Source organism: Monomorium pharaonis, chromosome 4, assembly GCF_013373865.1.
Source record: "Monomorium pharaonis isolate MP-MQ-018 chromosome 4, ASM1337386v2, whole genome shotgun sequence".
In the NCBI taxonomy this organism is placed as follows: Eukaryota; Metazoa; Arthropoda; class Insecta; order Hymenoptera; family Formicidae; genus Monomorium; species Monomorium pharaonis.
This window is the reverse complement of record NC_050470.1, coordinates 10,092,015-10,106,037: the sequence shown is the minus strand read 5'-3', so window position 1 is coordinate 10,106,037 and position 14,023 is coordinate 10,092,015. Positions and strand designations below refer to the sequence as shown.

Sequence of the window (14,023 nt, the reverse complement as noted above, 5' to 3'; positions counted from 1 at the left end):
TTTATTTTTTGACAGTAATATTTGAAGTTAAATAAAAAATACATTGAATTTATGTCAAAATATTTTATTTAAAATGGCACATTTATATTTCTCAAGATATAATCTTTAGTATTATTTCCAAATTGTTGAAATAATAATTGAATCATTTAACTCTGGCTGGAAACTCTATGCATACAATTTTTTCGGCTTTATCATTTACAAGCTCCCATTTAATATAGACGCTTACCTGAAAAATAATCAAAAATATAAATTTTTGATTATATTATCTATTATATTGTAATTATTTGAAATTTAATGATTTTAATGACATTTTATATATAAAAAATATCTTTGACGATTAAGTATATATTTCAATATATTAAAAAAATTTAAATTAAAGATAAAGAGTCATATTTTTTTGTTTATCAAAATAGAGTTTGTTAAATTAATTCAAAAGTTATTTAGAAATTTAATTTAATGTTTTACTCAAATTGTACCTAAATATTAATAAAATTACTTCTGAATACAATTCAATTAAAAATGGAAAAATATATACTATGTACGTATTATATAGAAATCAAAAATATATTGTATTTTAAATCCCAATTACCGAAGGAAACTTCTTCTGCACGAACATCGTAGTCGTATAATGATATTCTTGATCCTTGTGTAAAGGACAATCAATTCCGTCATTAGGATCCTTACATGCATCAGGTTTTTCTAATGGAAAAGGTACCGGTACGTCCATCAGTACACCATATACACGTACATTGACTTGCGAAATATCCTTATCTACAAAAAATACACAAATTGCAATTATATAATGACTATTATTTAATAATATTACTGATCATAAATAATTTGAATTTTAATTAATAATATTGGCAAATAATATTCTTAATAATATGTATTAATTAAAATTGAAGTCTCATGGATAAATTAAATTGCGAGTTAGGATATAATTTGTACACTTACTAGGTATAAATTTAATAGATATAGATGCATTAGTGCCACGCACTAAAGCACACTTTTCTCCGGATGTTGGACATCCCGAAACTGATACTTCTGTGAATTTTCCTAATGTTGAGCCTAAATGGGATAAAAATAAGTATAAAATATATTAAATACATATGTTTAATCTCAAATATGTTAAACCAAATAAGATTAAATATATTAAATATATATTTGTAATTAATATAATTATTAATAATTATTATATATTAATTAGAACAAATTCAAATTTAAAGAGTTGTGCTCTTGAATCTGTAATTGTACAAAATAATAATATATATTTAATTTTATTTTTGTATATTTCCATTAAAAAATAATTAAAATAATATATCATATTTAATTAAATTTCTTATAATCCTTTTTTGATAATCATAATAACAAAAATTATATATCCAAAAATCAGATTACTTATATTTAGTAATAAAACATTATATACCAAAATTTTAAGAATTTTATTTATATTTGCTTAGAAAATTTTATTATAATAATATAATTTTATTATTTCTGAACAAATTTCTTAAATAAAATTTTATAAATAAAATTTTATAAATAAAATTTTTTAGATGATAAAACTTAGTGTCAGTGACACCAATTATGTTTTGTACTTTGTCCTGCTTTTATTATGCATTATCTCTGATGATAACTGAATTCTTGTGGTTTACAAGGTGCGAGTCATATCATTTCTTTCTTCACATTGAAAATACACGTCATATATATCATTATCCCTTATTTAGAACTGTTCTCACATTACTGAATGGATAACGTAATCAGTCTTTCATAAAGAATAAACAAAACGTAGCATGGGTCTCATTGCCACTAAAAAATAATATATTTAATTTCAAAAAAATTATTGAACATTAAAAAGAGAATTTCTTGCTGTCTTTTTCAAAAGAGAAAATTGATTAATACAATCATATTTTTCTTTTAAAAAATGTACAGTAAATCAAAATAATTAAAAATTAAAGTAAATTAGGCAATTACCCGATCAAAAATTTTTCATGTAAAAATATATAAAAATCTGTAGAATTATGTATCAAAAATGTCCATGCAAAATTTTATATTGTATATTTTTATATAATTTTACATAATTTTATATACTTTTATATAATTCTGATATAATTCTATAAATTTATACATACTTTTACATGAAACATTTTTTATTGAGAAAGAATTATTCATATGTAATTATATATAATTAAATATAATTATGTATAATTATATGTAATTATATATAATTGTAAATAAGCTATTTGTTTCCTGGCAAAAATTTTTTTATACAAGAGTATGTATAAATCTCTAAAATTATATCAAAATTATATAAAATTACATAAAAATATACAATGTAAAATTTTGCATGGACATTTTTGATACATAATTCTACAGATTTTTACATACTTTTACATGAAAAATTTTTGATCAGGTAGGAAAAAAATCTATTATAAATTATAATGTATTTTTAATTTAATTAATTAATTTAGGTAATTAAAATTAAAACGTATTTTTAATGTAATTTTTAAAAAATTGCAATGAGAGGAAGATGCTGGACGCATTTAAAATACTTTTTAGTATTAAGAAAAAATCCTATTTTATGTATATGTATATAATGAAACTATATATATTGTTGTAACCTGAACTCATTGAAACTAGATCTATATATGTACATACATTCAATATGTATAATGTATACATTATGCCTTCCTGCTCGTTATCTGTAACAAAGGCTTTTAGATTGCAAAGGCAGAAAAAAATTTTTTTAAACGTCACTAATTATAAGGAGAATATCGAGAATGCTTTTTTCTTTCTTATTCAATTTTAAGATTTTCTTTAGATCCTTTTTTTATGTATTGTTCAAAATACTGAATAAAACTTTTGTAATTTTAAACGCTAACATGATAATTTAACATAAATAACTTTTCGAGAATTCGATATTTTTTAATAATATAATTAATAATTGATATTTTATATATTCAGCGAATTAACGTCAATTAATTTAGGTTTGTAAACTTGTTATAATAGTTTTAATTTTTCTATTATTATTTAAATAAATAAACGCGCAGTGGACATTTGTCAAAAACGTACCATTTCTTCGGCGCATCGTACAATTATTGTTATAACATAATTCATTATTATTTTTCATTGACGTAGATTTGTTGTAAATCACTTTATTATCTTTCATCCAGCACAAGTTTATTACAAAATGATTCTTTTTCGCAGTAACAGATTAACAATAATAAACGCTCACTCACCGCAATCGTCAAACGTGAAGGCAAGACAACATGCGGAGCAATATAGCGCGCAGAAGAACGCGACCGCAACAATCGTAACTCGGCTCATGTTGCTACTACTCGTACGACTGCCACACAACTAATAACGGCTACGATGATTTCAGGCCTGTATTGGGGTCTGCAGGCGTCTACTGGCAGTTGTCTCAAACAAAACGTACCGCGTCCCCCGGTAGCAACTAACAAAAGAGTACAGTCTTCAAACCATTTTGATTATTGACGTACCGATCGAGTCAGAAGTTTACGATCTTTCAACGATAAGTATTTTAATATATTTTCTTGTTTATCGACTTTTTTTTTATAGAGGATTTTTTTATTTTACAATAAATATTATCTTTAAGTACTTTTTTGTACGATATATTTTATATAAGGAGCAGATTTCTTAATGAAGAAGTCATAGATTACGCACGATTAAATAAAGATAATAAAACAATTAAAACACACGCGCGCGACGCTATTACAATATAATAAAATAAAAACTATTCTTTTGTTGTATAATATAAATTATAGAAAAATGTTTCTTTTATAATATTATATTTTTAATAATAATTAAAAATGGTAAGGAAAATGAAAATGAAAATAGAAACTTTATGATATATTCCCTTTATCTTTAGACTGCATTCCGAAACATCACCCGGGTACTCCCAGGTACATCATTTTATCCTTGCTGTTCGTCGAGTACATGCAAAGTAAGCTTAGATAAGATTAAAAGAATCACATAGATTATTTTTAAAAATACAAATGCTTTGAAGAATTTTTTTATCCTTTATTATCTTTATAATTTTAATCAGTTTACATCAACATACGCTGCGAGATTCGTTATTTAAGAACTAATCTATATAGGCAACTTATTTAAACTTAAATATTAAGCTGAGATAATATATTACGACAAAAATGCCAGCTGCATTCTTACATGATTTTCGCCGGAAATTTTACACACATAATTTTTTCGTTCTTCTCGTTTTTAAATTCCCATATAACGTCAACGCTCAACTAAAAGAAAAACAAAAACAAGTTAAAAACAATAGATAATAAAAATTTAAAGAGATAGTAATTTAAAGCGATAGATATCTCATTGTAATAGATACAATAAAATAATATCTTGGAAGAAAAAACATTGCAAACCAAAATTATATATGATTTGAAGAAAAACAAATAATAGAATAAAATTAATTTTTTCAAAAAATAGTTTTTTTAATTACGTAAAGGTCATAAATTTGTTTTCATAAATACATTTTCTCCAATTATTCTGCTTATAACAATATTATTAATAGATTTGTTTTAAAAAATTATTTTATTTTATTTTAAAAAATGGCCACACACACACACACACACACACACACACATTTTAGGTAGCAAGCTAACGTTATTTAATTGTTGTCATTTTAACATCAAAGTGACATATTTAATAATACATACTTTTTAACGTCAAATTGACCTAGCTTGTTACTTGGGACAGATAATCATACAACTTTTTTACCATTTTAAAAATAAATTTTACTTTTTTTCTTAAGATGTTTCCATTATTTTTATTTAAATGGAATAATATATTTGAGTAAATATATTTAAATTATAGTAAATATATTTAAAAAATAATATATAAAACCAAAAAACATAGAACAAAACTTAGAACAATAAAAATTCAAACAATATTTAAGGAGCTATATGAGAATTGTACAAGTCACCCTTTGTATTTATTATGTGTATATTTCTTACGTGTATATTTTCTTATGTGTATATTTCTTATGTGTATATATTTTTTTCTTTAAATAGAGTTAACAAGCGTTCAATTCTCTATTGGATTATTCTCAATGTTACGCAATATTTAATTCACAATGTTTGAGATATGACGATATACAATATAGATGCACAATTTTATATATCTAATACATTTTTTTAAACAACAAATAGATTGAATTTTCAAAATAAAATCTAAGCCAATAGCTTTTGTAGTGCTTTTAACACTGTTTTAAAATGTATAACAAAAAATATAATAATGAAAAGTTTGAAAAATGTAGATCACACATATGATAGATTTTTAATTTACGAGATTATTTAATTTACGAGATACTTAAATAACGAGAAAAAGTGGCACAGATTAAGTGTGATTCTAAATGGAATTACCGAGGGAATTTTCTTCTCCACAGTGAATGTAGCTTTGTAATGAGTCTCTTGATTCTTTTTTAAAGGACATTTAATTCCAGATTCTGGATGTTTACATGCGTTAAAATTTTCTATGGAAAAGGGTATAAGCTCATCGAGCAACATGCCAAATGCATATACTTTCATGTTCAAAATATCTTTATCTGTAAAAGAATATATTAATATATAATATCTAATTAATATTTTCCATATAAAATTGTAACATTATAGTTATAAAATTATAATTTAAAATTCTAAATAAGAATTTTAAATCTACCTATATGTATCTATATTAATTTATTTATAACAAATAATCAAATTATACCAAAAATATCAAATTTTTTTTCTAACACATTGAAAGAAGTACACTATTAAAATACAATTATTTAAATTAAATATAATGTTACATGTAATACTATTATATATTAAATATTACATAGTGTTTATGTAACTATTTTTAATATTATATTTTACACAATAGAATATATTATTATATTATTTTTATTATTTTTATTAATTAAATTATTTTTTACTAACTTGGTGTAAATTTTACTTTTACATGTATGTCCTTGCCACGAGTTAACAAGCATTTCTTATTGGACACCTCACAAGTTGAAATCCAGATCTCATTAACCTTGCCTATTTCCGACCCTGAAATAGATTTTTTTTAAATCATAAGTATATTATTATAAATAATTTGGGCTATAGATGAGCGTTATAAATGTTTATACTTAACATAAATTTAAATTAATTTAATTTAAAAAAAGGGACTTAATTAATAATTCCACAAATGTATCCGCATAGCGTAAAGATATTCTTTTATATAAGTAATTTATATTGTTGATTTGCTTATTATATTTCACAGTAATAAAAGCTTACAGCTGTAAGCTGCAACGTAATCATAAATAATCAGACAAACATCCATAATGATATGTAATTAAATAGCTTAACGTGGGTAATGTTGCTAATAGCTTCCGGTATTATATTTTTAAATAAAGATTTTTATCATGCGAATATTTTTCTTCTAATTTATATTTAACGCTAAAAGCGATTCATAATACGTTATTAGTAACACGAACATTACTAATAGTGTGTTATGTTATATTTGCTGGATTGCTCTTAGAACGATTTAAAAAAATTCTTGTAAATTGTTAGCATTTACGAAATTAATCATATTTAATTGATTACGTTAATTTAATTTCTTGTCTTTAGTAAAAAAATTAAGATGAATTTTAATAATAGAAACTTGCATGATACACATAAAATTTTTCATTTTTAAGAACTTTAAATTTTAATAATAACTTTTATTGATGCTTTTAAAAGTTTTAAAAAAGCCCATATAAAATTAAAAACAAAAATGTTCTAAAATTATTTTTAATTGCAAATTTTATTAGAAATGTAAAGAAGATTTTTTTATAGCAAATCTAGTTTTTTTCAATTCTTGCATTTTTGCTTATTAATAACCAAATTGCCACACTGTAATCTTAGCTCTTAATAAATTTTAAAATTAAAGATTTAATAAAGAAGTAAAACTTTAATACTTTATAGTTAATTAAGATTTTAAATTAGGAACATACTTACATTCGTACTAAAAAAATACTGAAAAATAACCTTCTTGCAGAAAAGTTCTCCAAACTTATTAAAGATGCTTATTAGAGATGCACACTTACCGCAGTCCTCGAAAACAAAAGCAAAGGAAGACATTATATTGCACAGAACACATAATAGTGTAAAAACAACGCTGATCCGCGTCATGTTGCTTCTATGATTTTCACACATATATTAACAATGTTGCATGCAATTCTCGCACATAAATTTCTAAGCGCATTGCTGCTTATCTAACACAAAAATGTAATTTATCTCATTACGCTAATAACAGATTATTGTTATAGCAAATGGTTTTATAAATGACTTGTCTCATGCAACTTTATTCTCGCTCTCGTTGAGAAAATCTTCATTGGAAAATGTTATCAAATTTTTTTCTGAATTATTAATAAAAGATAAAATGATGAGTATCTACTTGAATTTTTATATACTATAGATTTTTATATTTATATTTAATTATATGTATAATTTGTTTTATATAATATGTGTGTGCAAAAATAAATAAAATATTTATCTGTAAATCCAAGAATTTTTTAATTTTTTGTTAGGTGTAATATACAATATAGGAATTATTCCAATATTTTGTGTAACTTATAGATTTAGTATACATATTTTGCATGTTGTGCAAGAGAAAATAAATTTGGGTTTTGGTAAACATTAACAATGAACAAAAATATGACAAAAAAGGATAAAAATTACGAATGTTTTTTTATAATAAATGTGTAGTGAAAATGTTATTTTATTTATAAACACAAAATTACAAATATAACTTGTAATTAAATTTTGTTAAAAGTTTAAAAGAACAAATTTTAAACGTAATTATTTAAATATAAACATTTTAATCACTTTGTTATTAATAGAGGTATTTAAAATTCTTATCATTTAATTATTTTACATTATCGCAAGAATTTTTTTGTTATATATACCCAGATATACTATATTTAATAACGAATTCAATTCCATACATTTATTATTAGATATATATAAATATAGATAATTTTAAGTTTAAGCACGTATGACATTATCCCTTCGAACACGATCTTTGATTCCAAAGTGGATCAAGGAGCTTAAGAAATGCCGAACACGGATGAGATAAAATAAATGTAGCAGAAAAATGTGAATTACCAAATAAATTTTTCAGATAATAAAAAAAACAAATACCTCTAATTTGCAAAATTAAACACGTAAATGAATATTTCTTTTTCTATTTGTTGTTTTTTATCGTCAATGTTTTTTTAAGTTATATTTATATTAATATTTTTATTACTTAATTTTAATCTTTGTGTAATATTTTAAAGAACAAATTTTTTAATAAAAAAATTACATAGATTATACGCGTGCAGTTAATTAAATATAATTTAAATATAATATAATATTAATTATAGCGTTAAAACAATGCTGAATAAAATAAAAACTGTTCTCGTTGCATATTTTAGAACATAAAACATTGGCAGAAAATTTTTTTATTACATTTCCAATAAAACTAGAAAAAATATATATGGTACATATAAAAATAGAAATCGCTTGTGTGATATTCTTTATCTTTGAAACCCATGAAAAGTAAACTAAGAATTAGATAAGATTAAAAGAATATCCATAAAATATTTTTAAAAAATACAAATGTTATCAAGAATTTTTTTCTATTGTTTATTATTTTCATAATTTCACAATAAGTGAAATTCGCATCAACATGCATTGAAAGTGTAGCGAGATTTATTATTTAGAAACTAATGTATAGGTAACGTGTTCACTTGAATAATCTGTCATAATCGCTACAAAAATTCCATACTCTTATACAACCCTCGCCGGGAATTTTATACACATAATCTTTTGGTCCTTGTCGTTTCTAAATTCCCATATAACATCGATGCTCAACTAAAAAAAAAGGAAATGATTTAGTGATAAGATAATTACACAATTTTAAAAGTAATAACAAAATAAATATAATAAAAAGAAAATGTAGATCTAGAAGGAAAATGTAGGATAGATAAAGGCAAATCGGATCAAAAGAATTGATTAATTGGTACGGTTTTAAGTTTATCATTTTAGGTACGGAAGAGAAAGAGACGAAATAATTTGCGTGCTACAAGTTTTGACAAGAATATAACGAATATGATCTCAGTTTTTATTTTGATCCGATTTGCCTCAATCTACCTTAGATTTAAATGGATTTTTAAAAAAATTAACATTGTAATTCAAAGAAAAATTACCGTGGGCGTTTTCTTCTCCAGGACGTATGAATTTTTATACTCAACCTCCTGATCTTTTTTTAAAGGACATTTAAGCCCAGAATTCGGATCCTTACAGACATCAGGTTTTTCTAGGGGAAAGGGTATAGGCACATCCATCAACACACCAAATGCATATGCTTTGACATCCGTAACATCAATGCCTATAGAAAATATTTTAATATAATTTAATTACTTTTATAAATATACTTATTACATTATCAGTGTAAAAATTTGATTGAAAGTTCTAATTAAGTAAGTAAGTAAATAAAATTGTTATTGAATAATCACACTTTCATTGAATAATCACTCTTCCTACCGATATTAAACTTTCTAAGAAAAAAAGCATACAATTGAAATATAATTATTTTGTACTAACTTGGTATAAATTTGACAGCTACATCTATCTTTTTTTCACGAGGAAATGAGCATTTCTCATCGGCCACATCGCAAGTTGAAATCGAAACCGAAGTCATCTTTCCTATCTCCGAACCTAAAGTAGGTTTAAAATTAGTAAGCACACATTATTACAAATAAATGATATGCATTATAGCATATATTGGACAAATTTAATGAAAAGAAATAAATGTTTATTCAACACAAATTTAATTTAATTTAAGCAAAATTAATAAAATAAACTTTTTAAAATTACATTTTTAAATTTCAAAAATTTCTTAATGATATATTTATAAATTATAAGATCGTATAAATCTTGACATCACGTGAAGATATTCTCTTTATATTGCTAATTTACTGTAATTACGTCTTGTAGTAATAAAAAGTTACATGTAAGCTAATTGCTGCAAAATGATTATATACATCGGATAAACACTCAAATATAAGTAATTAAATTAATTAACGTATAATAGCTTCCGCTATTAGATTCTTGATTAAAGATCCTCATTGTGTAAATAATCGTCCTCTAATTTATAATTAACGGCTAAAATTACATCATTAATAATACACTTAATGCTTATTAAGATTTTTTAAGCAATGTCATGAGATTCTTATATATTGTTTGTTATTTATGAAGTTAATATTGTATTTACTTATTATTTATATTAACTTTAATTCTTTTTGATGGAAATTAATGATCAATTTTAATAACTGACTTTTGTGACGTAAAATATAACATTTATTGCTTTAAGAAATAATTCTAAGTTTAATAAAAGTAATATGATCGTTTGTTCGCCAGTGAGTCTAAAGAACAGCAAATGTAATTATTAATTTCGATCTGACTGGCCTTAAATATATTTAATTAATTGGTGCACAACGTTTTGACCGTAGGTGTCGGTCCCTTTCAAGTGCGTGAGTACATGGAATAAAATGGTTTTGTACACATTTTTTGAGTTAGGACATGTTCTCAGATATATATCTGAAACCCGAAGGCAATAAGCGAATATATTCCATGTACTCACGCACTTGAAAAGGACCGAAACCTACGGTCGAAACGTTGTGCGCTAATTAATTAAATATATTTATAAGGCCAGTCAGGTCAAAATTAATAATTACATTTGTTGTTTAATAAAAGTGTTTATCAGTGTTTAAAGAAATTAAGAAAAATTATATATAAGTGTACAGAATAATCTAAAATTATGTTTTAATTGCAAATTCTTGGATAAATTTAAAAATAATTTTTTTATAGTAAATCTAATAATTTAAAAATATTTGTACATTGTTATTGATTGCATTTTCTTCAATTTTTAAACTTTGTAGCGTTTTATACTATATTTAAATTTATTATATTTTATTATATGTTAATTATATGTTGTATGTTAATTTTATGTTAATTAAACATAAAAGCTACATTTTTGTTCATTAAAATCGATTTCAAATTGTTTAATAAATTGTAGCATAAAATATCTCACTCCAAATAGCACGCAAATCAAACGACTTAAAATCATTTTAATACACAGAAAAAAAATGTAGTCAATAACATATGTGATTGCGGGCTGCCAACTACATAAAATACTCAATACAATAATATTTGCTATTAATGCAAGTACAATGTTGATACTGCAATAGCATATATTATTGTATTAAGTATATCTGTAATTGGCAGCCCGCAATGACATATCTTATTGAATATATTACATTTTTTTTCAGTATAATTTTTTAATGACATGGCGTTTAAAGAATTTCTCATTTTGAAGATATCTGATGTTCCAATTTTTATACTGTCTGAGATGCAGTTATGACAATAAAAAATTATTTTTAATATAACAAAATTATTTATTTTACAGGCAACGGAAATTACCGCATTAAGTGATAGACCAGTAACATTATTCTTGTCCATTTTAATTATTTTAATTAACTAGTTAATATTAATTAAATTACCATTAAATTAAATTAATATAAAATTAACGGACAATTTTGTTAAAGAAATAATAACTGAGCTTTTTGTTAAAAAATTCTCCAAACTTTTTTAGGGTACACCCTTACCGCAGTCCTCGAAAACGAAGGCAAAAGAGAACGTTATGCCGCACAGAACACATAATAGCGAAAAAGCAACATTGATTTGCGCCATGTTGCTTCCACGATTTTCAGATATTAAGAACGTCGCGTGCAATCTTCGCACCTAAATTTATAAGCGCATCGCCGCTTATCTAACACGAAAATGTAATTTATCTCATTACCCTAATGATAGAGTGTTGTTGTTGCATGGTTCCATAAATTGCTTGGTGTAACTTTATTTCTTGTCTATATGTATTGGAAATGTTATTGGATTTTTAATACAAAAGTATTAATAACAAAAATGTATAAGATGTGTAAATAAAAATAAAATATGCAATATAGATTAATATAAGGTCAAAAATTTTTTTTGTTACAACATAACATGAAAAGACTTATTCTGATCATTTTTACATTTTTGAGATTTTATATTCTCATGTTTTGTACGTCATTTATATGCATTCTAGTAATAAAAAAAATTGATCTATAGTAATTATCTTATTAGTAATCATTAACTATTTTCCTGATAGGAACAATTTTCCAACTATATATCGTAAATATAATTGGAAAACGTATAATACGTATCTCATTTTATCTTTAAAACTTTTTAAACTGTCTTAAGGCAATTTATAAATTATTCGTATCAAAGAGACAAAAAGGTTTATTACACACACAGCATTGAATACAAATCATAGCTATATTAAATGTAAGCTGGAGCATCGTCTTCTTAAAAGATAACCGTTAAATAAGATAAGAAAATACATATCGTATCGCGATCATGCATGCGTGGAAAAGAAAAATTTTATCTCAGCTAATATTACCTTAAGACAATGCTCTATCTATATTTTATATATTTATGTATGTATGAAATATAGATAGAACGTACTATATTATATAAAACAATGTGTAAAATGTAAAACTATACAAATCTCAAAAAAATAAAAATGAACAAAATAATTCTCTTTATATTATTGTATTTATTATATTGTAATTTATATAAGAAAAAAATTCTTGGCTTTATTAATTTATATTTTTAGATAGATATTATAAGAAAATCTTATATGTAATACTGCCCGGAAGAAAATTGTTCATATAAAAACATATATAAAATATGTTCATATATGTTTATACTAATTTCTTTCTTTTCTAAAACTTTTGTTTGGTATAAAAAAATAATAGTACGTCATACTGAAAAGACAAAAATTATTTAAAAACATCATTTTTGCATTGTTTTTTTTACAAAAAGTTAAGTATAAAAAATAAGAAAAAATTATCCATAGATAATCACATAGTATATTCTATGAATAAAAAATATATATGATTATATATAAGCAATTTTCTCTCATTTCTTTAAACTTAACTTTTCATAAAAAAAACAATGCAAAAATATCTTTTTAAATAATTTTAATATGACGTACTACTATTTATTTTATATCAACCAAAAATTTTACAAAAAACCTAGTATAAACATATCTGGACATATTTTTTATATATTTATATTTGTTTTTATACAAACAATTTTTTTTTGTGTAGTAATTTATAGCTATGCTGTTGATATTTTGATGAAAATTTTAAATTTATCTATAAAATACTGCGTAGAGTGCTTTTGCGACCTACACATCAATAAGTCGGGTTGCCTGTCAGAAGGGGCATGCTTTACCGGTAAGGTAATACCGGCAGGATAAGATTAAATCGCAAGTCCAGCGGGGAATGAGGCAAAAGAAATTGAATTTTATAACTTAATATAGTGTAAAATCCAATAATATAATATGAAATATATATTTACTAATTAAATAATAATATCTGATCTAATCTAATAAAATTTGATAAACATATTTGAACAAAAAATGTTTTTTATCTTGAAACGCTTATATAATAAATGTTTGATATGTAACCAATTTCTTCTAAGTGTAAAACAATTTTACATTTTTACAATATTTTATGGGTTGGCATCCATTTAAACAACAAAAATTTATACCTGACAATATGTCACAATGCTTAAATTTTTGTGAATAGTTTATTGAACACGTAAGTTTGTTTTTTAATATTTTATTGCAATATATTTTTGGTTATTTTCTTGCGTCATTAATTTTATATTAAATTATTTAACTTAAACAGATGGATTTCAGTGATACCAAAAATTTATTTAGTTATGAAAAACATTCTCTGACAAAATATTTTTTAGAACCAATAGCTGTATAATCTGACATATTGCATTACTATATACGCAATCCATACTGTATAAAAAATATTTAAGGCCGATGGATACGTGGCTAGAAGCTTATCACATTGTTGACCTCGAATTTGTTCAAGAAAATGTGGATG

At 23.5% G+C, this 14,023-nt stretch overlaps 3 protein-coding genes across 3 annotated transcripts; all 3 read right to left on the bottom strand.

Annotated features, from left to right (window-relative positions):
- Window positions 1-48: 48 nt before the first annotated feature.
- LOC105838184 (NPC intracellular cholesterol transporter 2 homolog a) lies at window positions 49-3,427 on the bottom strand. Its single transcript, XM_012683539.3, has 4 exons — window positions 3,237-3,427; window positions 955-1,068; window positions 590-771; window positions 49-226 (listed from the first exon to the last, which is right to left on the bottom strand). The coding sequence occupies exons 1-4, from the start codon at window positions 3,322-3,324 to the stop codon at window positions 143-145; spliced, it is 468 nt and encodes a 155-aa protein (XP_012538993.1). The 5' UTR covers window positions 3,325-3,427; the 3' UTR covers window positions 49-142.
- Window positions 3,428-4,017: 590 nt separating this feature from the next.
- On the bottom strand, window positions 4,018-7,421 carry LOC105838183 (NPC intracellular cholesterol transporter 2 homolog a). The gene is made up of 4 exons (XM_012683537.3): window positions 7,085-7,421; window positions 5,952-6,065; window positions 5,397-5,578; window positions 4,018-4,265 (listed from the first exon to the last, which is right to left on the bottom strand). Exons 1-4 carry the CDS (start codon window positions 7,191-7,193, stop codon window positions 4,182-4,184), a joined length of 489 nt encoding a protein of 162 aa, XP_012538991.2. The 5' UTR covers window positions 7,194-7,421; the 3' UTR covers window positions 4,018-4,181.
- A 1,221-nt stretch (window positions 7,422-8,642) lies between these two features.
- On the bottom strand, window positions 8,643-12,575 carry LOC105838182 (NPC intracellular cholesterol transporter 2 homolog a). Its single transcript, XM_012683536.3, has 4 exons — window positions 11,690-12,575; window positions 9,627-9,740; window positions 9,230-9,411; window positions 8,643-8,894 (listed from the first exon to the last, which is right to left on the bottom strand). Exons 1-4 carry the CDS (start codon window positions 11,772-11,774, stop codon window positions 8,811-8,813), a joined length of 465 nt encoding a protein of 154 aa, XP_012538990.1. The 5' UTR covers window positions 11,775-12,575; the 3' UTR covers window positions 8,643-8,810.
- Window positions 12,576-14,023: the final 1,448 nt, after the last annotated feature.